General features: G+C 42.7%; 2 protein-coding genes across 9 annotated transcripts in view; both read left to right on the top strand.

Moving 5' to 3' along the window:
* SNCAIP (synuclein alpha interacting protein) overlaps window positions 1-27,851 on the top strand; it is a 138,409-nt gene that overhangs the window by 42,700 nt on the left and 67,858 nt on the right. The gene's annotated exons all lie outside the window — the stretch shown is intronic.
* LOC311595675 (uncharacterized protein) lies at window positions 16,655-17,809 on the top strand (the record flags this gene model as incomplete). The annotated part of the gene is given in 2 exon segments (XM_084778635.1): window positions 16,655-17,225; window positions 17,227-17,809. Coding segments are annotated over 2 exon segments (1,020 nt in total). The 5' UTR covers window positions 16,655-16,788.

Genomic DNA, 27,851 nt, shown 5'->3' with positions numbered 1-27,851 from the left:
TGCATGTCAATGAGGCCTGAAGCCCATGGAAAGAATTAACTGGCCCAAGATGTTTATGAAACTTTTCAACAAATGCAATTGAAAGGAAAGTTGCCCTGACTGAGCTGATTGTCTTGGATCAGATTTACAGTGAAGTAATCGCTAATATTAAGTGATTCAAGTTATATGATCTTTTCAATGATCAGCCTAGTAGGAGTTTAAACATGAGGGGGGAAAAAACCCACCAACTAATCAAAAACAGTAAATGAAACAACCCTTTTAAAGCACATCAAGTGACCTTTTATTTATCTTGTGCTTTTTATTTGCATTAAGACATGGTGTAAATTCGGGCTTCCACCCTACAGGAACCCTGTTTTTTGATTGCATTTTTAAACCAACAATATTAATTTCCAGTTGTATTTCTATTCCTTGAGGAGTAATTAAAGAAAACATGTTTGTTTTTCTAGGCATCGTTCCTAAATCTGCAAGTGCCAAGATATAAATCCTGGCTTTATGTTCCAAAAGGATGCTTAGGCTTTGAGATCATGTGGTCTTTGAGTAGAAAGTGGTTCGTGTGTGAGAGGCTGTGTGTGTTCTTTGTTCAAGACCTCAGCTTCATTTTGTAGGCATTCTGGAAAGGTAAGCAAATTCCATGTGAAAACTTCCCTTTTATGTCCATAGGTTATATAAACAAAGATTGAAAAATCTAAACTTATGTTTAAAACATTGCTTCAAGGACCAAAACAAAAAGTTAAGGCCCCTCAAAAAATGTGTTCTCTCTCTCTCTCTCTCTCTCTCTCTCTCTCTCTCTCTCTCTCTCTCTCTCTCTCTCTCTGTGTGTGTGTGTGTGTGTGTGTGTGTGTGTGTGTAAAATATCTTTCATATTTCAGAAGACTCTTCCAGCAAGAAAAAAAAAACTTAAAAGATAGCTTTATAGTCATATATGTTCCTTTGCTTTTTTTTTTCCTTCTGAGTGCTGCTGAAACAACTCTCTCAATATTGGTACACAGTGAGACACCAGCTTATGGTGCCATTACATTATAAACTCAGTCCATGAGGCAAAGATTATGTCTAGTCAAAATGACCCTTGAAAGCCTATTAAATTGCCCATAAAAATCCACCTTAACATAAACTCAAAGCTGCCAGGTTTTTCTGTAGAATTGGAAAATCACTCGCTTTAGTGTCCGATAAGGTAGGGACTACATTGTAGTGAGAGATGCATTTCTTTAAATGCTAGGAAAGCCCCCAGCATGGGAACAACCCCATACCATGAAATAAATAGGAACCAAACAGGGAGATAAGCAGCTGTCTTGCTGTGTGTCTCCCAGGTTCATTACCAGACTCTGAGGGGGGTGATAAATAGAGCGTCCTGTGTTATGTCACTAGCCTTTCTTTTTTCCTCTACAAGATTATTTCAAGTTAAATGCATATGCATAGTCACACCATTACACGTGTGGAGAAGCCCTGGGGGGGGGGGTGCTTTTCTGCCAGTAAACATGCCAGGAAATACCTTGTTGACTCCTCGGTTTAAAAGCAAGGAAACAACACTTACAATGAAAAAAGTAAGAGGGCCGCACCCACCGCTTCTGTTGCGGCATGCATTTGGTTATGGTGTAGACCAGCACTTTGAAGGTCGAAGCCAGTGATGTGTGTTTAGATACGTGTAGATGGTATTTAACAGTATCTTGATGTTGTGCCTCGGCAGCACAAAGTGTTGAAAGAACAGCTGGCTTTCCTTTGTGGGGTGGTTTGAATGATGTGTGCCCCATAGTCCAGGCATTTGAACGCTTGGTGTCCCCGGTTGTTGGCTTTGGTGGGGGAGGGTTGCGAGATGTGAGCCCACTGTCCTCAGCTTCCAGCTCCAGTCACCAGTCACCGTGCCTGCCTGCCGGCTGCCACCCATCTCCGCCATAATGTCAATGCACTCTCCTCCTTCTGGACCCATAAACTAGAACACACACACACACACACACACACACACACACACACACACACACACACTTTCTAAAGGCTTTTCTGCTTTCAGTGCTTCCAGGACTTTGGGCACTTTTTTTTTTCTCTTGGCCCCAAGGTCAGTATCTCCCTAATTACCTGCTGTTGGTGGGTGTGGGGGAGGATCAGCTCTTCATCTGACCTTGGGGTCACCCCCAGCTGTGCTCTTTTCTTCCTCACAAATAAGGATACGCATACCATGTGTCATCTGTCACCAAAGCCTGTTGGCTGTGCCGTGGTGATAGGTTCAGAGTTGGACCATGGTTACCACCTTATACAAGTAACTGCAGCATCAGGTCCAGACCAGTGTAGTGCCCCTCTGTCTGCCTTTGTTTCTACCTTGCTATTCTGGCAGTCTGGTCTAATACCTCTCTCCAGCACCTGAGCTTGTTAAATTCGAACCATCTCGGCGGCTCTCTTTCACTGGAAATGACTCACTTCTGTTTCCTGTACTTCAGTGGAAACCCCAAACCCTTTGTTACGTGGGGCCCTGCACGCTCACACATCAAGTCCCCTCTCCCCTCCCCCACCTCCTCCCACTGTCTTGTGTCATGTCCTCCTCGACCTGCTGACCTCACTCCCACCTCAGAGCTTTCACTCCTCCAGTGCCCTCCGCTGAGAAACGTCTACATCCTGCGTACTGTTTCCATGGATTGGGCTTTATTGTTCATTGGATCTCTTTTAAGAATGCTTTTTTTTTTTTAATGCTGAACTTATTTAAAAGGACTAAATTTCTCCCCTGGTCCTCTGATACACACCCCCTTATTTCACAGTTGTCTGCTTAATCCACAATAACTTTGCTGCTCACGGTTGGCAGCTGTGGGTCACGTTCTGCAACTGAGGGGTAATGAATAAAATAGAAGGAGATGGAAGCCCAGTCCCTTAGCTGCTCCAGCCTACATTTCAAGTGCTCAGTGGTGACACGCGCCCAGTCCCTACTCTAGTGAACAGAACAGGGTATTTCCCTACAGCAGAAAACTCTGGTAAGCTTCGCAGAAATGAGTTCCTGAGGACAAGGGCCCCATCTGGCTCACTCACTGCTGAGAGCCCAGTGGCCACACCCAACGTGCTCAGCTGACTCCGAGTAGTGTGCAACAGGAGCCCTGAGGTTTTCAGGAGCTCTTACCTGAACCACGTCAGAATCTGCCTTTAGTCTTTCAGGTCAGTAAGTACGCTGAAATTTCAGCATTAGAGAAATTAAAATGTGCTTTTCAGTATGTTAGGAGAAACTAGGAGAATGTTTCTTCATTGCACAGGAAATCTCTTCTGGTGCCATTTTTCACCTCCTTGGAGCCTCATTCTGGAAGACTGCATTTTCTAGATAAACTTTTCACATCACATCTAGGAGAGAGGGACATTTTTTCTCTAAGTCTCTGTTTACCCTGATACATCATTTTTCTTTATCTCTGTAATATATGTATTCTTTGCTGGCATCTGCTAAGGAATACAGAATATTTTTTCCTGTGAGTTACTAGTGCCATTTTTCTGCATTTGCTTTTGAGAGAAAAAAATCATACTTTAAAAAAAATTTTTTGAGAATTTCACACAGTGTATTTTGATCATGTCCCCTGATTTCTCCCAGATCTACCCTGAACTCCCCAGCTCATCTCAATTTCGTAGTCATACTTATAAAAAGTGAACTTGCAGCACCCCGCACTATGGTGGCCTGGTGGGATCTGCCTCTGTGTGGGCATGGTTGCTGCTTACTGATTGAAAGCAGCACTTGTCCTCTGGCATGCTTCAGAACTAATACCCTTGAACTTTTGAACTCAGAGAAACTTCTGGATATCTGTTAGGAGAAATAAGTAGCCTAAAGCCAAGAATTTGTGTGTTTCTGGAAATGAATCAAGTAGATTTCAAAAAATGAGTTTCATAATTGGCTTTTTAATAGTTTCTTATAATTTAATGCTTGAAATTTTATTTGAAGTAAATATAACTTCATATGAGATTTTAAAAAGAACAATTCATATAAAATTGTTTCCATAAAAAATTTAATGATGGTAGATATGAAAGTTGTTTTCAAGGAATAATTTCAGAGATAATAATTTGTAATTTGGTTTTAAGGAAGAGAAACAATTCATTCAATCATTCTGTGAAGTCTAGATGGTAGAAATTTATTAGATCTGAACTATCAAAATAATTTGAAGGCATTTAAATTGTTGAGCAGGTTCCTTATCCAATATCATATTTCTACGAGAAACATGAGGTTTTTAGAACCTGAATAAAATAACTGTAATTTGAAGGCCCATTATGCCTTTCTCCAGGAATCTTAATGAATTGGTGAACACTTTCACTTAGTCAGAATTATGAGAGAACTATAATAGTTATCAGTAACTTGTATTAATTTTCTTCTTAATTGGAAAAGGTAAAGTGTAACTGGCCTATAAAAGCTCACTGATGGGGCTAGGGTGACAGTTCACTCAGTAAAGTGCTTTCTGTGCAAACAGTAGAACCTGAGTTAGATTCTCAGTACCTACATAAAAAGATGAGTGTGGCTGTGTGATCTGTAAGCAAAGCCTGGGGAGCTGCAGACAGATGGAAGCTTGAAGCTCATTGGCTGGTCAGCCTAGGCGAATGCATGCATGCTTAGTTCAGTGTGAGGCCCTGTCACTACAAAATAAGGTAGAGATCAATTGAGAAGGATATCTGTAACCTCCATATACAGGCACACATGCATGTGTACACACATACACACACACACACACACACACACACACACACACACACACAGCTCAATGATGATCAGGAGATCTGCAGACTTTGAAAGAAAGATTTTTAACCCTGAGCTTGTACTGGTAGCCACAAATAATAGCAAAGCACTTTCAGCTGCTTGAGAGGAGGGAATAGTGGCCAGAGGATTGATTCCTTTTGTTCTGAACAACCGGGAGCCAGAAGAATCTGTTAAGAGTTTTTAAAACCTTTCAGCAGTCAGGCTTGACAATCTGTGCTCAGTACAGTGTTTCACACGCAATGGACAACATCGTTCCACAGAGCACCGGAAACCATTCTCTACCACCCTTGTTCACATTTTGATGTGAAGATTGCATTTGGCTCATTGAGAAACATCCCTGAACAAGCAGATCTGTAGGAATGCCTGCACATGCTTTGGATGGCCACAGCAGTTCCCAACCGAGCAGAGTGCCCACAGCAGGGTGGAGCTGGGGCTCTCCTGTTGGACACACTGCATGGCCCAGTTCTGGAACATCAAGTGGATAGAGTTGTGTTAGGCAGCTGAGCTGGAAATGCCTGGATCTCACCAGCGTCAGCATCCAGGACTACACACATTATCCTATTAGGCTCTTTCCTCATGTGGAATGTAATTCCTTCTCCACCAGCCATGGTTCTAAGGATTAATGAATGGTGACCTATGTCTCTATTTTTCTATGTTTAAAGTGGGTATAATTGCACCAAAAGATGCATAACTGTGTAGTTCAGAAGCCAGAGAGGTAAACCACTTGGCATGCACTAGAATTCCAACATCTCTTTAGTTTCTGGACATCTACTAGCAGTAGTTGGAAATGAAGAGAATGGTTTTCCCCCCCCCTTGGGGCAGAGGGGGTGGCACTACATTCACTTGGCCCTTGAGTTTTATTTTATAATGTCTATAAATATACTCAAGCAAACGTATGATTATATGTACCACAGGTTCCCGTTATCTTCCCATTATCTATGAATAATTAAGAGAGTAATAAAGAAGAACACATAAGAAAGGAAGCCAATCACGCTAGTGGCTAGAAATCCTCATTAATTTATCAATCTTAATCTATGAGGAGAACCTTAGGCTGGCTGGTACCAAGTGAAACCTGGGACTTAGCAGTTGAGAGACTTGATAAAAGAATGTGAATAACTAACTATAGTCTTTTGAATAAATGTTTCACGCAGCTTCTCCCTTGACAGATGTACTTATTCTTCCTGGTAACATATTTTATGCATTTTTGCTGTTTTACCAATGTTTGTTAAGTCACTCTACTAATAAATTATATTGATACCTAATTACATTTCCCAAAGTAAACTTTGTGAATTTTCATTTAAAGCTTTGATTTTTACAAAGCATTAAAATATATACCACCAAAGTATATGTATAATAAATATTTAACATTAAAAAATGAACCCAATGTAACATGGAGCTAGCGGTGCTTTTAGAATCAGTAATAAAATAAATAAACAAAAAAGCCAAGCACTTAACTGGAATTGTCTTGAAAGACTACCTTGCTATTACAAAAATAAGTCTTCATGGTCTGTATTTAATAAAATTTGTATCTAATCTTTGGAATAAACTTGATGACAGCTCTCTATACATCTATGTCATATATACATATATATACACATATAATCAGTTTGATGTTACAGTAGATGGATGGCAGAGACAATTGACCCTAAAAGACATGCAGGTTCTTGGGTTTCATCAATTTGACCAACCTTTGTTTTTGATAGGTCATTTGCCCACGAAGCTTTATCCCACTATCTTCACTTACATATTTCTGTGAATCTGTAGATGTTTTTTTCAATGGCCTGCTGTGTGTTTCAGTTATCCAGAATCCTGGTCTCTGACTCCAGGAATCCTAAATCTTTGGCACGCTTTGCCTTTTCACTTCCAGCCTACTAGCATTTTATTTGTTTTGTACTAAAGTGTGGTTTGAATTCTCCCGTATCAGTGGGATTCCAAGGATGATTTACTCCAGCTGAAAAGGCCCCATTCCCTTATCACTGCTGACCTGGATACACTATTTGCTTGTGTAACTGAGGTGGAAACTAAAATCAGTTGAGAATACAAATAAAAACAACAAATGCAGAGAGACACACCATTGCAGTGCTTCTCAAACTTCCTAATGCAGTTCCTCATGTTGTGGTGACCCCACACAAGCAACCAAAAATTATTTTATTGCTACTTCTTCATTTTGCTACTATAATGAATTATAATGTAAATAGGTGTGTTTTTCAATGGTCTTCAAGTGATACCTGTTAAAGGGTTTTTTGACCCCCAAAGGGGTCACGACCCACAAGTTGAGAACCACTGTACTATCATAAGCAGGGTTAGGGGGTAAATAAAAAGCCAGTTCATTAATATTTTCATGTTATGATGTCTTATTGTGACCTTGAAACTGTGGGAAATTGGATAACTAAGATTCCCAGTGTGGAATAATTGTCACCTCCCCTCATGAAGAGCTGCGTCCCTGTCCTAAAGGTCCCTAGTGTATTTGCTCTTCCTTGCCTTTTCTGAGTAACTCCTTCATCAGCATCATCTGAGCATCACCTCTGCCTCATTAGTTTCTAGTGACAGCAGAGAGAGGTAGTAGGAAGAGATCTTTTGTGCTTATGTTGGCAAAATCAAACTTAACCATGTAGAAAACTGGCCAGATAACTATAATTAAAGAAACATGAATTTAGAAACCTCAGTTGGTAGTAGTGGTCATTAATATAATCTTGTTAATAGTCCACTCTTAAGGACCGGACTTATTTAAGGTGCAAAATAAGTTTAATTTTGATACATTGGTATAGAATTCAAATTTAAGATTATTCTTCACACACTACTCTACTCTAATATGTGGTATTGTACACATACAACTCAACTATGATACAAGGCTTACTTCTAATACTTTGAAAGTGCTATCGCAGGCTGCTTAGGATAATTAAGTAATACAAGTTAGTTATTAGTTCATCAAATCATGGTCATATCAATTACTACTCTATTTTTATTACAAGAATATACATTACAGGTTTAACAGATAGATATCACTCTATAGATAGATAAAGTAAAATAATTAGTTAAGGTCTTTAAAATCCTCAGAGACATACAGAATATGACATTTAAAGATGTTTTTATTATTTCAAAGATTCTTTGACAATAAGACAGGTTATATCCTGACAACACCTGAACAGCCTACCTCAAAGAAGATAATGACTATCAAAGAACCTCCTTATAGAGATGGCTTCAAATGCAGCCAACCAGCCACAGAAATGTCCTCATTTCTGCCACAGACAGAATTCTGCCTAAAAAAGGGCAAGCTTGGATGCAGGCAGAGTTGACTACCAAACTCTGCCAAGACAGGGTAAGGAAGTCCGCAATAGTTTCTGCCTCACAAATATGTCTGTCAGATATATTGGGCCAGAAGGCTGCAGATGATGCTCCAACATTATAGAGAGTTTTGGGTGACTATTCAGACAGCAAACTGTCTCTGATCTTTTCTTTTTCTTTTTCTTCTTCTTCTTCTTCTTCTTCTTCTTCTTCTTCTTCTTCTTCTCTTTATTTTTTTTTTTTATTTTTTTTATTTTTAAGTTGCCAACCTGCACTTCCCGTTCACTCAGTTAATTAAGTTTTATTCCTTCTCAGGTCTCTGATGGGGTTGAAGACCAGATAGTTTAGTTTTACAATCAAGTTTAATTGTTTAGGGGTAAATATGCTTTTAGGTCTAGATAGAAGTTTTAAGTTAATAGAGATGAGATATGGCAGATATTTATTTACATTCAGAATTGTAAACTCACCAAGATAGGAAAGATGTTTTCTTCAAGGTTGCCAAATACAAGTAGCCAATATCATTCTTGATTGTTTCGTGGTTGTTCTTACTGTATGTATTTATTGTATATATGTTTAATAATATAAGTGTATATGTAAAAAAAAAAAAAAGAAAAAAGAAAAAGACTTGGGAAAAAAGAACAAAAAAGGAGAGGGTTGTATGTGAGTATTCTGAGTTCCTATGATTTTTTAGTCGTCTCTGACCTGAAATAGGCAGTCATTTCATGTATGTAATTGAGACGGACCTCAAAATCCAGAGAACTAACAGCCGCAGGTATTGTGACAACTTGCCCCTCAGTATCCTTTTCAATCTTCACCACACCCTCGGAGTACTCCCAATGTCCCTGTGTTCCATGAGTTTAGTGAATCTGTCACTTAAATGCTCGGGGAGGATGAGTGATTGAGTAGAAATCTGACAAGGGTAGGGGATAAATAAGGGTGCTGCTTCCCACTGAGGCACAAAGAAACTACAACTAGTAAGGTTGACAGTGTGGCTCAGCATACAGCGGACACTGGAGATTTAGGAGTCGTGAGTGATTTCTGGTGACAGGAACCACACGGAAAGAAGAGCCGTGTTTCCATGCTGTTAAACTCAGAGCTTTTTAGAGGAACAACAGTAGTGACTTGACTAGCATGGCAGTGGGTTAGAGGGGGGGAGATTGAAGACGTATCAGTTAAAATGGGATGCTTAAAGGCAGGGAATGGATAATACTTACCAAGTTCAGAATCAGATTAACTCGGGGAAGAGAGAGCTGGAAAATATCTACCTTTCACTAGATAAATGACAAGGATGGAATGAGCCAAGAACTCAGTTGGGTTTGACGGAATGAACGAGAAATTCCAATGAGCCTGAGCCACACCCAGTGGCCTTGGCAGGGCCCCTTTCTTAAGGATCTGATGATAACAAACACACGAGAGTGCATTACATAGCGAAGCAGCATGTGGCCCCAGCTTGCTCCTTCTTTGGGGGAGAAAGTTCTGTAAGATGTCTATAATTATTCCACTCTGAATTCCATCCCTCATCCTGTCTCTGAAAGAACTGAGGAGATCTTGGGCCCCAGACGAAAGATGAAGCCAAGAAGGAAAGTGTCGATGTCTAAAACATTAAGCTGAGATGCCAAGTAGCATAGTTGCTCTTATTCCTCTTTCTGACCTGGTGGTGCTCAGTGGTAATCACTGAGGTAGTTCCATGTGCGCATTGCCTTGCATCTCCGACCAGCCACCATTTCTCCATGAAAGAGAAACGTGTTGGAGATGGCAGACTCCTTTCCTAAGGCCTGCCATGGGTGAGTACAGCTGACAAGGGATCTGTTTGCACTTGGCTACCTGCTCTAAACTTGTCTTAGGTGACTTGCATCCTGAAGGGAAAATGGGTGAAATGGGTGTGGAACTTGAATTAAACATACATGCTTAATTTGAGGATCTAATAAGATTTACGTGTCAGGGAGAAAGGCTGGCAGGCACTCACACACGGAAATGACAATCTTTGAGTTCAGTCTTTGTATCCCACAAGGTGACAGGGACAGGGGAAAATGGATACTGAGAGTTATCTTCTGACCACCTCTTCCTTCCCCCTCACACATGAATTAATTTTAAATTAATAAAATAAGTGTCATATTTCTGTTTTCTTCCTCTGGCTTTGGTTTGTCTATTATTTTGAAGTGTTCATGGTTCAAGTCTCATAGTTCTATGAGATACATTCTGTCATGACGGGAAGGAATGTGACAGGAATGGGGGAGGGGCAGCTGGTCGGATTGCTTCCTAAGTCAGACAGAGAGAAATACATAATTCATGCCCAGCGTGATTCCTCCTTCTCATTAATTCTATGACCGCAGCTCATGGCATGGTGCTGCCCACATTAAGCTGGGTGTTTCTGCCTCTCTGAACTCAATCTAGAAAATCCTCCACAGACATGCTCAGAGCTTTGTCTTCCCAGGTGGTTTTAGGTCCTGTCAAATTGGCATCATCGAGGTCACAAGAAGCACTCAGGGCGGGAGCCTGTCTTAGCACAGGTAAGGAGGACTTTTAACCATTGCACGTCAAGCGGTTGAGGCTATGCTCAAAGACAGTATTCGGAATTCTAGTCATTAGCAAAGAAGTCAAGAAGAACCTCCCCGTCATAAGCAGAAAGTTCTCCTGTTACCATGAATGTGGTCTTTAGGAAGTAACAACAGGCAAAAAGCAGCAATAGCCTAGGACTCTTCAACAATCACACTGAGTCTGGAGTTTGGTTTGACTTCCAGGGTCATCTCCTACCTTTCTCTGTGGGTGTGTAAACACGCAATGTGAGAATACATTCACACATGAATATGAATTAGATATATAAACATGGGCACAGGCTTGTGTCTGTTTATGTTGTGCTGTCTCTGAGAAACCCCCAGTAGAACTCTAAGACAAAGCAGACCGGACTGAGCAAATCTCTCAGTCACTGCAGATTACCTCAGGTCTTCCGGGTTTAGAGTCTGAGGGCAATCCTTTTACAGACTGCCACTCTACCCTGCTCACTGCAATTTCTAGTTCACCATGCCTTGCAGTGTCAGAGGTCTGAAGCCCCCATCCCCACCCCACCCCCCTAAACCTCCGACCCTTCAACCCCAGGGCAAAGTGTCCAAGGAAGAGGATGAGCTCATGACCTCAGCTGCTTCTGTGGGAACCTCCTTCTCTCCCAGCCTCTTGGATTCTCATGAGTCTGACCCAAACTGTGCCTACAGAGCATTCCTGACTGGGGCCCTTCCTTTCCACTTCTGGGGTCCTCACACTTAGCCATTCCTCCTCATGGCCTACTTGTCAAATTCTCTCATCTTTCCCTGCTCCCACATTTCCATCCCCGTGACCGAATACAGTGTATCCAGAAGCGAGCCATGTCTATTTCTACTCAAGGCCATGCCAACCCCCCCCCCCACCGCCTTGACAGTATTCTTGACTCAGTCCTGAACCTAGTAGAACCGATCAAGTCGTTCAGCCTTATTGAATCTAATACCTGGCAGGGCTAGTGCAAGGATTTGGGGAGATAATGTGTGTGAAGGATCTAGATCCTTGCCAGGCTGAATAAATCTTAGCTGCCTTCTCCCGCCAGAGTGGCCTGGAGCTCTTATCCACATTCCCCAGCACTTAACACAGTAATATAATTAGCAACATTAGAGTATCTAAAGGGCAATTACCATTAATTGCTCTGGCCCCATCCAGACCGAAGTTCTTCTCCATTCATTTCTAATTTGGGGTTAGGCGGTTTAGTCCCTGCCCTGGCTTGTCATACAATCACCACCGTCTTCCAGAGAATTAAAAATAACTTTAGGCAGCTACTGGCTACAAGGTAAAAGATCCGAAATCAGCTTTGAATGGCATCTCTGTTTAGTGACTGATGCAGAAAAAGTAGCCCACCTCCGCCCAGGAGCACCTTCTGTGGCTCCCTTCTCGTGCTCTGCCCCTACTGTCATCAAACTCAATCAGCATCTTCACAGGAACCCAGATTTGGAGTCAGCTTCCAGGTGTGTCACGTTAGAAGGTACTTATTTCTACCACACACTCAACTGAAAGGGGATAATGGCCTTCCTCCATCCTGGGAAGTTTGTCTCAGCACCGCTGTGACCCATGATGCCCAAATGAAGGCAGCATGTTGCCTGGCTACCTCCTCCCATCCTAGTATCACATAAATGAACAGCAGTCTTTAGTTAAGAGCCCAGGGTTTTTTTTGGGGCGGGGGTTGAAACTTGCAGGCAAAATCTTTAGAACCTCACATGAGCCTTTGAGGTAACCTAGATTGCCTTAAGCCACACGGAAAGCATTTACGTCTGAACCACTTTCCACGCGATCGTGAGCTGAAGTAAAAATCTAAATAACTTTTAGCAGTTTGAGATTTGGAACATAGCCTGGGCCATATAAATTCCCTTTTAGTTCCTTTTTTCTGTTAAATCTGATGCCAAAATAAATGGAAGCCATAGAGAACCTTTGAACTCCTCGGTTCTCAAGTGACCTCAGTGAAGTTGGATTGGCAGAACCAGTATTTGGTTTTCAAAGGAATCATTTTTTTTGTTCATTCCTCCTTTATAGTAACCACAGTTACCTTCTTTGGTAGAGAATGCAGGGTTGCTTCCTGGACCCTTTCTGCTCCGGGATATGCACATGCTAAAGAAAGCCACTGGTGTGGTCCTCGGAGGTCGCTGGGAGACATCCAGGTTTCTCACCACCTTACATTACAACTCACTCAACTTTGTGTCACCCTCTTCCCTTTCCCTAACCAAAATCAGCCAAAGCAAGTGGCCTGGAGTTTAATGCCAGACACCTCCTGTGCCAGTTAGAGTTAAGTTGCCAGACCCTTTCTAGGCTTCAGATTCCTTGACTCTGACTGGGGATTAAAACTAACACCTCCCACGTGGATCTCTTTCTTCTCTAAGTACTTTTAATTGAACAAATTACGTGTGTGTGTGTGTGTGTGTGTGTGTGTGTGTGTGTGTGTGTGTGTGTTTCATTTTGCCTCTTCCCACCCCATATCACATAAACAAATGGCAGTTTCCAGTTAAGAGGAGCCCAAGGTTCTTTGAAACTTCCAGTGGAGAGCTTCTGTGCTGAACATGTGGAAGTCAAAAAGACAGCCGGCTGAAGTTGAGTTTCTCTGTCCGCTGTGTGGGTCCTGGGATCAAACTCAGGTCATCAGGCTTAGCAGAAAGGGCCTTTTCCCACTGACCCATCTTACCTGCCCCCTCCGAAGATATTGTTCTTATAGAAGTAGTTGCAGAGGTTGGAAGAGTTTGGATAACATTAAGGTCGTTTTTTTGTTTTTTGTTTTTTGTTTTGCTTTTGTTTTTCGAGACAGGTTTACTCTGTGTAGCCTTGGCTGTCCTGGACTCACTTTGTAGGCCAGATTGGCCTTGAACTCACAGCGATCTGCCTGCCTCTGCCTCCCGAGTGCTGGGATTAAAGGCATGCACCACCATGCCTGGCAAGGGTAATTCTTATGTGGGTGTACAAGTCAAGAAGAGAAGGAATTAGCCACCGACACGAAGGAGGAGTCTATTGGAAACTGAAATACAGGCCATCCTTGCTATTATTATCCCTGCTACACCATTTAAAGACTTTAGCTTCATTCTATGCCTTCCCTAGATATTTACTGAAGGTGAGCCCTAAGAGTTATAAACTAGGATATCTGATGGACATCTCTGGGCGGTGAAGCATTCACACGGTAACACAGGCTCATTCTCTATGGACAGGGAAAGGAAGAGAGCATGCTTGTGAAAACAAACTTCCCTACCTGCCAAAAAAGTTAGTAGGGGGTGGGGTGGGGAGGAAGAACCCATGAGCTACTTGGCAAGACCAATGTGAGTTTTCTTCAGCTATCTCAGAATCTTCACGGTCACTCTCTTTTCAAAAAAAATAATTATATGTTCTTTAATAATGCGATACATATCTTGATTATATTCCATCTTTTTCCCTCACCCCCTCCCCGGCCCCAAGCTGTTCCTAGATCCCCTTTCCTGTCAGGCTCTCTGTCCCATTTTTCCATTTATGCTCATTTTTGCTACCCAAATTATTCTTAGAAGTGTGTGGCCTTCCACTGGCCCATGTTCTGTTTTATCGCTATCCTGTCCTTCAACACTGCCACTGTGGGGGCTCATGGTTGTTGAATCCAGCCTTTTTATTTTTCATTTCAAGTAAGGTACCTAAACTTGTATACAGATACATGGAGATCTTTATGAGGTTCAGAAGTATGAACATTCATGCCTACTAATATTGGAAGGGAAAAGAAGATACCAATTGCCATTCAACATCTGCACAACCTGTGTCACCCAGACCCTCCCTCAAAGAAACAATCCTAACTCACTAAGGACGTGTGGAGAACAGTCGGCAGAGAACCTGTTGTTTGCCAGTATGTGTTGGAGAAGCAGTGGGAAACAATCATATCCCGGCTGTGCTGCTCATCTTTTCAGTGCTAGACCGGAACAACTGAGAAAACAAGTTAAATGGGGGATATTTTGGCTTCACAGATTTGGAGGTGCCAGACCATGTCATAGGCTCTACCCCCCATAGGCCCATTGGGATCTCAACTCATCCATCAATCATCCCTTGATAAATAAAGCCTGTGAACATGGGTATGTGTGATGCATGTGTGCATGCATGCCCACTTGTGTAGGTGTGGGAGCAGGTGCATACACAAATGTGTGTGTCTACATGCCGAAGCCAGAGGGTAACCACAAGATTCCCTCTTGAAGGGCCATCTGCCGTGGTTTTTAGATAGTCTCTTTGGGGTCAGAAGCTTCCTGGTTACATGAGGCTGGCTGGACACTGAGCTCTGGGGTCCCAGTTCTTGGATTGTGAGCATGCACCACCATGCCAGGTGTTGGAGATCAAACTCAGGTCCTCCCAGACTTAACAGTCTCTCCCAGTTACCTCTTCCTAGCACCAATATCTGGGGACAAAGCCTTCAACATGAGCCATTACAGGGATCGCTTCATATTCAAACTTGATTCCCATCCTATCAATTGCTAGCTCTGAGCAATTTGCTGTCTGGCTTTCTATTTCCTCAGTACTGAAACTGGAATGACATTAAGGATTAAATCATATTACAAAGTAAGGCCATATAACTTGTTTAAGCTGGTGGCAATTTATAGGTCATAGTAATGTGTAAGCATTATGGTTTTAGTGGTTGTTGCTGCTAATGCTGCTATAATCATTAGAGACAGTGTAAATACTTGTACCTGAAGCTGACTGATGTTGCTAAGGAAAGACAATTGACTAAACACTAAGTTCTCCATTTATCTTAGCAGTCAATTAAGGGAAAATGGAGTTAATAGGAAAGTGTCAACTCTTAGCCTCCTTCCCATTCCAATGGATTGTGGGGCCCAGATTTCCTACCTGTTTATAGTATTATAAACTTCTTATCATGTACACGTTAGGAGTTTCCCATGTCCTTAAGGAAAAGCCTAGGAGATGCCAAATGCTAGCTTTATTATTTTCCTACTTCTTTAATCTGCAGTTTGTTTGGTCAAAGTTATATGATATCTGAGAGAGGGGGGGGTGGAGAGAGGAGAGAGATCTTCTAGTTTGACATCATTACATTATATTCATATTATTTATTATATTACAGTCACTAGATCTTGGAGTCGAGGAAATGAATACAAGTGCTCAAGCCTGTACCAGCCAGCTCCAATGTACCACTTGACCAGGGAGTAACACATGTTTTGTTTTGACAGTGCAGGGTAAGATGATAGATGGCAGAACCCACAAACAATTTCAGTACAGGGAAAGTACATCTGTACACCCCAGCATGATAGTTTTGCTTAAGGAGAGACCCCATCACACCTGTCTCAGTTTGTGCAATTACTGTCTCGTGCACTCACAACGGCGAAAACAGCTACCCGCGTTTCTCAGAACACATGCGCTCTGCCAGATGAAGCATGGCTGTACTTCATCCCCCAATGGATCATTATGACATACTTGAGATGCAAGCATCCATCCAAAATGTGCTGTAATGGCAGATGGCTATTGATGTGTCCTGTTCTTGCCCTCTCCCCATGCTCTCACATCACCTCTAGGAGAGAAGTCATTGCAGCTCTTGTGCTCTGAGAGAGAGAATTTCACCCATCACTGCCCAATTGTTAACAACTGGGGAGACTTGGCTGTGGGCGTGAATCCCACGTTCTTTGTCTCCCTTCTTCCTTGCCAATTGTTCCTCCCTGATAACTTTCCCATTTTCCTTCCCTATTTTTTTTCACCAACATTTTCTCCCATCTTTTCTTATAGCCCATGAGGTCATCAGAATAGGTGATGTGTTCCTGCTTTGCAAAGTTGCACAAATGGAAAAACGCCAAAACACTATGTGCACTTGTATAATCTCCCTTGTGCTCTTATTCTCAATTTGTCACTTATTTTGGAGCCTCCCTTGTTCATTCTTTAGACTTTTCCGAGCTTAAAGTGTGATGAATTAATTCAACCTCTGGCTACCTTTTCTTTATTATCAACAATTTATTCTCCCCTTTATGGCTGTTGAACATTGATCCCACCTATGTAGGAATGACATATTTAGGTATGGCAACACTATAAATACATTTCTGAGAATTTTTAATTACATGATGATAGCCACACCTTTTTCATCACTGTTAAAATTCTCCGGAGAGGATAAAACACAGTTCCCTCAGGAACCAGTTCTGTTTTCAACAGCTGGTTACTGAAGCAAGCAGAATTCTATTACAGACTATGCTGGAACGGGGGACAGCATACCAGGGCAGGATTTTCAACCTAGCTGGGGTAAGAGAACCCCCCTCACAGCTGGTGTCAGTAAGGACCTCTTAAGCAGTTCCGAAAGCCTAATGACTGAAGTTCGCAGAGAAGACATTTGCAGCTGCAGCTCAGCATCTACCATGAAGCCCTCTGCAGACATGCTCGAGATTATTGCCTGTGCCGTCCTCATCCTCGTGAGCTCCATAGGAAACGCGTGTTTATTTTATTCCACAAGCAAGTGCATCACCGGGGGCCTGCAAACATCCTTTCTTCTCATGATCAGCCTCGTATTTGTGCACCTTATTAAAAACCTGGTGGGGAACACCCTCAAGCTCCTGTACTCTTCTGGTATCTTGCTGGATTCGGCAGGCTGCAAAGCTCTGCACTTCACGGCGGCCCTGACAACTTCCCTGGCCATCTGGTTCATGTTACACTTGGCATTGCTCTACCACAGGAAGCTTTACCAAATTGTCCACCCCTTGAGCGGGGCTGCAAACCTGAACCAAGAGAAATACTCCTGGAAGGGGGTCTGCACTCTGGGTGGCTGGCGTGGCGGTGTATATCCCAGTGTTGGTGTACACTACAAAACCGGAACACCCGAGTTCTGGGAACGGTACAGGCTCCCTCTCTACTAACAGACTTTACCTGGATTGCTTAACTGCCTTTGGAAATGAGCAGGTAGAGTTTTACTATGGGAAAATATTTTTAGTTTTAATTGATGGTCTCCCTCTAGCCGTCTTAGTGTTTGTCTGTCTCTGGATGGCCGCCCTCCTTTTAGAGAAGAAGAAGATGACATACGGTGACATCTGGATTGGAGACGATGACTCAGAAACCGAGGTCCTTCGAGGGGCCAAGTTCAGCATCTTGTTAATGTTGCTGATCACGCCTCTTTGGGCTTCTCACTTTATCTTAGTCTATTTCTCGAAGGACTTGGCAGCGTGTGCCTTTATTCCAGCTGTTCTCACAGCCCTCTCCTCGGGCTTCTCTGCTCTGAGTCCTTTCCCGCTTATGTTGGTTAATTACAAAATGAAGCTGGTGTCCTTCTGTGGCGTCCAACGGGAAAAATCCACACCACAGCCTGCAGACATTATTCTGTCTCCGTATGCTTAACATCTGAGCGAACGGACTCGAGTGAAGCCCTGGAAAGCAAGCCCTGCTGCTGGAGGGCATAGCTGCAGCTTTCAGAAGCCCTCGACGAGTTTCTGAAAAGATGGCTAGAAAATGGACTCCTCTAGAAACTGATTTCTTAGAGAGACTCTGCAAGTAAAAATAAAAACACTGAGTTGCTATAAACCGAAGAAAAACAAGCCATCATGAAATTCATTATTTAGGACAGTGGTTCTCAACCTTCCTCATGCTGCGACACTTTGATACCGTTCCTCGTGTTTGTGGTCACCCCAACCACAAAATTTATTTTGTTGCTACTGTAATTTTGCTACTGTTATGAATCATAATGTAAACATATGATATGCAGGATATCTGACATGTGACCCCAAAGGGGTTGTGACCCATAGGTTGAGAACCGTTGATTTAGAATAGCACTGTGGTTTTTTTTAATGTAGAATTTCTAAAGAAAGTGGTTGTCAGCTGGTACATGAGCTCAGCATGGGCACCATGTTAAGTATTTACTTTGTGCAATGTATTCTAAAAGGCAATGCTGTTGAAACCGAGGTAAACACTTCCTAGGTGAATTCCTCAAGATGTTCCCTAGGAAACTGCATTCTCATCCTGTGTTTTCCTGAAAGAGCTCCCAATATATTGGAAGTGCATTAGGTAGGCATGCAGTGTTCAGTGTTGGCGGTTTTAATCATAGTATCTCATGTAATCTGGGAGCAGATTTTACTCACTGTCCCTACCCCAGGCCTTTAGTAAACTACAGTTAGAGAAAAAGTATTGATTTAAACTATTGGCATCTGCTTAGTCATAATCTCCGAGCGCATATGATGTACAGATATTCAGTTGCACATGACCCTTTCTCCCTCTTTAATTATACAAACATAAAACTACATTGAGTTGACAGAGAATTTATTTTTGCTTTTTATCATTAAGCAGGTACATTCACAAAAGACAAGAAATTATTTTTTTAAATCCTCATAATTATTTGCTACTTAGATTTAGATCCAATTTTAAAAGCACATTATAACTCTAATTAAAATTACTGGCCAGGTTATTTATTGATTTATCTTGTCACTGTAGCTGCTTAAACTCTTAAGGTACAATAAATAACTATTTTAAATATCCATGCATAAATTTGTATACAAAGTAGTCCATCTAAGTTCTGCTTTTCATTAATGTTTTTCACTTTGTTGCAGTGTCAGTGTACCTAGGGATTCTTCTGCAGTCTTAGTAAATGGGTCTCTTGAAATTGAGATTCTTGCTCTAAAAAGGCTTTCAAAATTATAAATCTGGATATCATTTGCAGAGAAAATTTTAGACGATCTTAGTTGCTAGGCAGTGCTGCAGAGAAAGTAAATTTCAAAGAAAGCAAAGCCACAATTCTGTAAGGTCTGTTGCACAATCATGTGTCCCTTGTTTGACACAGAGAAATTTTAAAAAGTCAGACTGAAGAGCTTCTGAGACTTCCGGGTGGTCTTCATGGGAAATGCTTAGTTGAGTCCACCGAGGCAGTTTAATCAGAGGGCACCAGGCACGGATCCTGGTTAATGAAGTTAACATCTGGAGAGACGGAGGATGTGGGGAAGAGGTCGCCATCTTTTAATTAAATGCAGATGTAGCCAACTGCCAGGAATTGCCATTGATCTCAAGTAGTGGTTCTCAAACGCGGTTTTGCGAGCAGAAGAAACAGTATGGATGGCCCAGGAAGTTGTTAGAAATGCAGAATCCCGGGCCTCACCTCAGACCTGTTGAATCAGAAAGTCCGGCTTGAACGCAGCAATGTTTTAATGAGCCTTTCTGGGCGAGCCTCATGCATGGAGGGAGCAGCTGAAGAGCCATGAGTCGAGGCCTGCGCCGAAGCTCAATCCTCACAACCGATGAGAATAAAGCCAAGATAACTGGCTCAAGATGGCCTCTTCAGTGCTCCCTGTGTGTGCTGCTGCCACGCCTGCCTCCCTCTAAAACAGCAATCATGCTTGCCATCTGTGTTCCATGCGTTGTCAACAATAATTGCCAAGCAAATAAATCCACTGTAGAAATTAAGTCAGTTTTTGCAAAATCGAGACTAAAGCCTAAAACGTCAGGTGTGCAAGCCATTTGAAACTCGGATTTGGAGCGTTTCCTATAGTATCTAAGGAGCCAGTTTCCAGATCATTTCTATAGGTCTGTCCAGAAACCAGTGCAAAACATGGCCGACTTAGGCCCAGCTCAACTCCACAGTGTTAGCAACGCATCTTTTTTTTTTCCTTCCCAGACATTTTCATCTAGATTTGGCCTCCTTAGGTCACAGTCTCGTCCTTGTGCAGTTTCCTGATAAGTTTCATCTATGTTGGAGAGTCATATGCTTACTGAATATCCCATAGTCCTGCCTTTCAAATTATTTTCATCTTAACTCTCTTGTTCGCTCCCTTTTTCTCTTCTGAAATGTTACGTCGTCCTGTGAAATTCTTGCTCGGGTCTCGACCACATGGCTTAGGATAAGAGAGAATCAGCAAGGTGGGCGAAAGTGGGTCAGGTCTATCACTGTCGGAAGGACTTCGGAGGTGTTTCCTGAGCCCGTCTATGACCACACCGCATCTTTCACTGCAGGATTCTATTCTCTCTTATGGCTCCCACCAGACTTTTAGCTGACCAGTTTCTTGCAGGGCTCACCTGGATCATACAAAATGCCCCGCTCTATTCTAGCCCACCCCGCGCATCATTAGACACCAAGTCCTTTCTGAGCCTGGCATCTCAGAGGCTCCCTCTTTGAGCCTGTTGCCACCCTCAGGAAGTCAAATGTCTCTGATCTTGATGGTCGTTACGTTTTTGAAAGAGAGAACGTTGCGTTTGCTTGTTTTCCTTGTCTGGGATGGATAGATCCTTCCGTTCTGCTGCGTAAGAGAAGAACTGTCCAACCACGAGCTCTCTTCCTTCCTGGTCTTGTCTTGGTTCACCCCAACCCATGTCTTCATAAGAAGTGACAGCCGGAACCGAACACAACTCCATTTTCTCTTGCCGTGAGTCTGTGTATCTTTTTATTTTGCCTTCTCTGCTGTGGCTGCTGTGTGAGCATGGGTTCTTTCCATCTTTCAAAGTTACTTTAGATGGAATGCTCATCTTAAATCCTATACACAGACACAATACAGATCTGAAAGACTGTAAACATGTGTAGCTACCCTAAGGCTAAAGCTAGTCTTTTCCACCAGTGACTCCAGTATGATGCCTTATAGACCTAACCCTTGGCTTTTGTTCTATAGGTTAAGTAAATTCATGATGAGATTCTCAATGTCGTTAATAAAACATGGTTTTTTTGTGTGAACCATGAGTTTTCTAATCTTACCCGTTGTAAAAAGAAGAATTGTCATAAATCCGGCATTTTCTTAAAGATGAACCTGAACTGTTAAACCAACCACTTGATGATGGACTATGACATCTCACATACTAGTGGGTATGAGGTGCATCCCACAGACTTCTGTGCTTCTCTGTGACAGCAATGGTCAGATCTAGCTTTCCACTTAGGCTCCATATGAATGACGAGTAATTAATTCACTTGGTGTTATGGTTCCTGAACACTTAGAGCAATACAACCCAGGATAGAATTATGTTTCTCTGACCGGGAAAGCTCAAAGCACACTCATGTCTAAGGTCAGAACCTGAACCTTCTGGCAGCACGAGGGTTGGGTGAGCTGCCCTCCTCTCTATGTCAGGAGGCAGAACCTTGGCCATGATGGTCCTGAGTGTTGCCATCCCTAAAGCTAGAAGTACACAAATGTAGATTATCATTCACGGTGTCTCCTTTCCTTACTATCAAAAATAAAATCACATACATATTGAAGCTGATTTGGAAACAATGTGTTTAAACATGATGCAGGGTTGCTTCACCATTGCAGTTTTAGCAAGAAATTGACAGGGTTGGGGCCGGGGGGAGTTCCTGACTTAAAATCCATATTTTTGGCTGAGGCATTGCATAATAGTTTCAAACCTAGGCTTTTTTATCTCCATAATGGAAATTATGAAGAGGTTTTTAGGGTATTTTATGACACAAAGTGAATAGAGAATATACGTAAAATCACCTGAACTTATAGGCTTGGGAGATGGTTTAGCAGGTGGGAAAGCTTATTGCAGAAGAAGTGTGAGAGCCTCAGTTTAGATCACCAGTACCCACATCAAATGAGTGTGGTGATGCAAGCCTGTCGTCCCAGGCTATGGAGAGTGGACACAGGAGGATCCCTTGGGCTTGCTGATTGCCAGCCTAGCTCCCAGCTCAGTGAGAGAGCCTGTCTCAGGAGAATAAAGTGGAGTGATACAATAGTACACCTGATGTCCTCCTTTAACCTCTGTATACACGCACAAATACACAGTGTGTGCTCATGCTCTCCTCTCTCTCTCTCTCTCTCTCTCTCTCTCTCTCTCTCTCTCTCTCTCTCTCTCTCTCTCTAGCCCAGTCTAAGATTTTAGGACATAGTTTTCTTCCCATGTCATCCTGAGAATAGCATACAGTCTCCTCTCCCCTGCTGCACCCTTACTCTGCTATAGGGATGTCATTCAATTGCCAGAAACATGGCAGAAAACTTGATATTCTAAGAACACACTGGGCTTGGAAATACTCCCATGACCACTCCTGTCTATCACCCAGGTCTTGTCCTCACCCTTCAAATCTCTCTCTAAAAGAAAAACTACAGTGGTCAGTGTGAAGTTTACCCTCTCTAGGAAACTGTCCTTCCGAGCTCTCATTTGCAAGCCTTTGCGCCCATGCTGTCATGACTCCCTCATCCTTGCCTGACTCTCATTTGCACCACACAGACTTTCCCATGCCCAGGATCTAGGCTGCAGTTCCTGCGTATTCCTTCTTCATCACAGCAAGTTCCACAGTAGGCTGAAATGGCTTTTTTTTTCTCTCTTCCTCTTGTGCTGTTTGTTCCACATTAATGTGGAGCATGTGGTCCTATCGAGCATGTGTGTTCATGCTGTCCCATGAGTGAAGAACTAGGAGAGCACAGGTTTGTGTTTTCCCTCATTCTTCATATGTGCTTCTTGGCATTCTTTGCACTGTCTCTTTCTAGTAGAAACTTCTTGCCTCTGCCATTTATCTGCTTTAAGAGTAGGCATGTAGCAACTGCCATGCTTCTGGCCACTGTTGAATCAAAGAGTGAAAAAAGAAACTGAATCCAGCCTTTGGAATCGGTTGCTTCCTTGCCAGCCAAGCCACAGAGCCAACTGGGGACATTTCCACCCAAGCCTTCCAGGCCTTTGCTTGTAATAGTTTTTCAGTCCTTACACTGAACTAAGTAAACAGAGTCTGTGTGCAGGCTTGCGATTTGAAAATGTATCTGAGTATAACTTTGGCAGGGATGCAGGGAGCATAGGGAGTGGTGATCTTTCCCCAAGTGTTAGTGGATTATAGGGTGAAGAAGTGAGTCGCCATGCAAATCAACTGAACTTACCTCATCGCTGAGCACACTCCACTCATATATGTTGACAGGCCCAGCTTATTTTTAATTTCCCAGCTTCATAATAAAACGTGCATAAAAGTAGGAATAGAGACTTTGACAGGAAAGAAGAAATGTGTGTAATTCCAGCCTTCAGAGTGACTCCATACTAATTCCTTCTAAATGGGAGTGAGGCAATAGGTTTTCAAAAGAATTTTGGTAGAGCAATTTATGTGATGTGTGAGTGTAGTCACAAATCAGTGCGCCTTTTATGAGCCAAACACATCAGAATGTATATATTACCACGAGTGCAGTTCCTCAAAGAGATTCTGTTGGCCACTCTAAGTTTTTTCCACTGATGCTGCCATTTACCGGACAGATTTTTGCAATCCTTCATTTGGAATGACTTTTTCAGAGTCTGTCTGAAAGTCACACACATACACAAATGAAAATGCCTCCCCAAACCATAAAGCAATGAGAGAACACTGTTTCTAATGGCTTTACCTACCTTTTCATTACCATGTTTGACTCTTTGCCACTTTGAGTTCTTCCCCAAATCATGCGAGTAGTGGTGCCATTACTGAGGTGACTTCATGAGGAAGTGACAAAGCACTGACAGACCCTTTAGCACCTTTCTCAGCTAATGCTCTCTCTCTCTCTCTGAGAAGCAGCTGAGTCTGACAGAGCTTCCCACAGTTGGCTTTTCATTTCACTTTGTACTTCACAAGCCGAGTGTCAGTTTGGAGTCTGAGTAAAGTCTCTTCCAGTTCCTTGGATTCATCCAAAGAAGAGGTCCAAGATGTCACCAGCAGCTTCCAGACAGCCTGCCTGGCTCTCCAGGCTGTGTCCTGAGATCTGAATATTGTCCTTCTTGTAGCAACTTTTTGTCCCCAACTGGAAGAGCTAAATTAATCCATTTCATTTCCCTTCTTTTTACTTTCTGTCCAACTCCCATCTTTGCTCCTAAACTTCTGGAAGATCCTTTTCAAATGGGCAACGGACATGCCAGCATGAATACGAAGAGAAAGTAAAAGCGCAACGGAATCTGAACTGGTATTATTTCAGTCAGTTGGCAATACCCCAATAAAGAGACCAGCTCTTCAGAGACCAGAAGGGCTTCAATACAAACAAAAGCCCCCAGGAGACCTCCGGGAAAGGTGGTCATGTGGCAGCAGCTTGCAGGGGAGGCAATGACAATGCTGTGTCCTTACAAACTTTTAAGGGATGAAGCCCTGAGACCCTGAAGCAGTGGTGGGTTTCCACCTTCCTAATGCTGTGACCCTTTAGTACAGTCCCTGATGTTGCAGTGATCGCCCAACCATAAAAAGTATTTTTGTTGCCACCTCATAACTGTAATTTTGCTGCTGTTTTTGAATTGTAATGTCAGTATTTTGGAGCTAGAGGTTTTCGGCCCACAGGTGGAGAACTACTGTGATGCGAAGGGTCCAAGTGTGATCCACAGTAACTGAAATCTCATGTGAAGGTTAAATGGTGAATTGACTTTTCTGGAGACCTGAAACATATTTTTCACTTAGGAAGCGGCCTGATCTGGTTGGACTGAGTAGGGGCAGCTCGCTTGCAGCTAAGCTGACACTCTCGCCGAGAGGGAGGAACTTTGGGGTCTTTTTTCTGGGCTTGCACTTGGCATGGCTTCCTGCGGTCCCCTTTACCCACACCAGTCATAAGAAAGTGAGACTCTTCCATCCTCCCATTGTAAAGGGGAGGAAACATAATCCGTACCTTGTAACATTAAGTTGACAAAGGTTTTTCTTTCTCTAATACTTGAGACTGAGAAACAAAAATAGTGACTTGCCAGTAGTTTAATTGTTAAATTTTAAAAATGTGTTGCTGTTGTGGTATGACTTTCAGATGATCATAATACATTCTTAGAATTTTGTTGTATTGATATTTTTGTCTTAAAATACAAATGAAGTCAACAGTCTTGGCAGGAGGCACCAATTAAAAAGTATAGGAGGGTAGTGGTGGTGTGTAGTGTTTAAAACCCCATTCCTTTCTGCACGTGCCTTCTAAGGTCCAAACGTAAATGCATTGCAGGTCAGGCCTGAGCAGAGCAGCCTCAGAGGGATCTGCTGAGCTGGGGTGCACAACTTAGTAGGTACGATGAATGTCTACCATTCCACCATGGTTACTGGGAATGTGGACCCACGTAGCTGAGCCAAGACTTTGAAGATTTTTAAAGAAAAGCCCAAAATAAAAAGTTTTATGTAAAATCACCCAAGGTCTACAAGTTGGCAACTCCTTTGTTGGGCTTTTTGTTTTGCTTTGGTTTGGTTTTAGAAATCAAACAAACAAATCCCACTCACGGGACAAACCTGTCCTTGGCTCATAGGTCTCTAATGTACCCCTTAGAGCTGGAGGTCCTGTTAGGGAATATTTCTCATCAGTTGCAGGAGGGCAGGGGGCCTCTAGATTTCCAAGCTGGCTGGATGGGTGGAAAAAGGTTGGAGAGTAGGAAAGAAAAATCAAACAAAGTCCAGCTCACTTTCTAATCCTCCGCCATCACCTGAAGCAGCTGCCTAGACAGGCCTCAACATCCATCCTCCCCAGCGTCTCAAGAGGGACGCTGGTGCCCAGTGGAAAGGCTCTTGAGAAAGGGAGAGAACCAACAATGGCCAGGGGGACAAGTGAAAAGAAACTGCTGTAAATGTGACCAGGATTGATAATGATGGGGATTTCCACACGTTAAAAGTGACGATATAAATGCACTCAAGGTGACAGAGAGAGAGAGAGAGAGAGAGAGAGAGAGAGAGAGAGAGAGAGAGAGAGAGAGAGAGAGGAGAGAGAAGGGAGGGAGGGAGAAAGAGAGAAAGGGAGAGAAAGAGGAGAGAGAAGGAGGGGGAGGGAGGGAGGGAGAGAGAGAAGGGAGGGGGCGGAGAGAGAAGCAGTGAAATCACACAAAAGGAATAGGTTACAGACAAAACAAGCTTCCTTAAAGGAGGTAGCTCTATAAGTTGCAAAGGAATGCTCCAGATGCTGAGTCCTCTTGTCTTCCGGCCTGTGAAGAAGAGCTCATGCCTACCCTCCAAGGGCAAATACAAAGGTTTTATTTCTGCTTTGATGTGACTGTTCATATTATCCTCTAGTCACATTCTCCTACCATGGCCATTCAGTGACTACTTGTTAATTGCGTTGCCTAAGGCATATTCATCTGCAATTTGTATCTGGTCTTGTATTTCTGTGCATTTAAAGAGCGGCTTAGTTCCCAGTTCCAGTATCTGCCTTTCTTCCTTGTTTCTTTGTATTTCTGTGTTCTCTGTAATGCTGGTACATCACTGTCCTGTTCTGGAAAATCTTATTATAAAATGGTATAATTTTATATTTTACTCCTGGTGGTACCTTGGAGTACAGTTATCCTCTGTCAGCTCTCAGATACTGAGAAAAGAAACAAAAAAAGATTCTGGTTCCTGCAGCCTATCTCTCTTATTACACAAACTGCCCCCAAGTGAGTATTGTGAATGACTCATGTCTGGCTCTTTTGATTCGGTCATGAAGGTATGCCTTGCTCAGCGTGAAGATTACTGCACTACCTCAAACCTCTTACTGATTTCATTCTCCTTCCCTTGCCACAGACCTGTATCACTTTAGGCCGTTTTAATTGCAGAAGATTTAGTCAGTCCAAGAGAGGATTGGGTGCTCCTTGCAGGTCGGACCTGGCTACGACACCCAGTGTCACCACTGTGTTTCTCACTAAAGCCGTGCAAATGGCCTATGGATCCTCATGGTTCTGCCGACTGGGGGCAAAGAGTGTCAGTTAGAACGAAGGCTGTTTCCTGGTGAGCCGAAACCACGCTCAGGGTTGTCTCAGAACCTGTGAGGGTGTGGAAGAGTAGGTGCCAAGAGTGTGTGTTTCCCTCTGAAAAGCTCCGTGAGAATGACACGGAAGGTGCTGGGCTTTCACATCTAAGCACTTTGTTTCAGAACTACTTTTTAGGTTTTTGTCAAAAATAAGATGTCTGGTTTTACGTTATACTTTTACAAACGCAATTTTTTTAAATTTTTCTTTAAAACTGTGATTTCAGAAGAACTGTATCCATATATCATAAACAGATCATTTCATTTGTGTTTAGAACAACACCCTGTTCCCAGGTGGCCCTGCATTGTAATTAAGACTGAGGGATAAATATATGTCCAACGGGAAGAGGAGGCTCGGAAAATTAAATTAGGTCATAGGTTTGAGGTGCGACTTTTTCTGTAGCATCCCTATGACATTTCATGACTTAAGAAGGAGAATGGATCAAAATGATGTACTTAGAATAAGTTTCCTTCTGAGAAAACAAGCCACCTAGCCAGGAATGATGGCACGTGCTTGTAATCTTAAGAAGCAGAGGCAGGAGAATTCTTGTAAGTTAGAGACCCATGTGGTCTATATAGTCCAGGCCAGCCAGGGCTCCATTGCATGTCCTTCTTTCAATAATTCAAATTTAAAAGCCCCGCTTATGCTCCTGGCCTTATATGAAGAAGCTGATTATCATCTGCCTAGATGTGCTTTCACTGTCTGGTAAGCTTTGCGTCCAACAAGGCACACCTTCGTGACAGGATCAAAAGAGCAAGACGTGAACCGTTTATGTAGATACGCAAGACAATTTGTGTGATAAGAGAGACAC

This window comes from Acomys minous (genome assembly GCF_964271855.1).
Source record: "Acomys minous genome assembly, chromosome: 4".
In the NCBI taxonomy this organism is placed as follows: domain Eukaryota; kingdom Metazoa; phylum Chordata; class Mammalia; order Rodentia; family Muridae; genus Acomys; species Acomys minous.
Note: the sequence above shows the minus strand (reverse complement) of the source record. Positions and strands in the feature narration are given on the sequence as shown.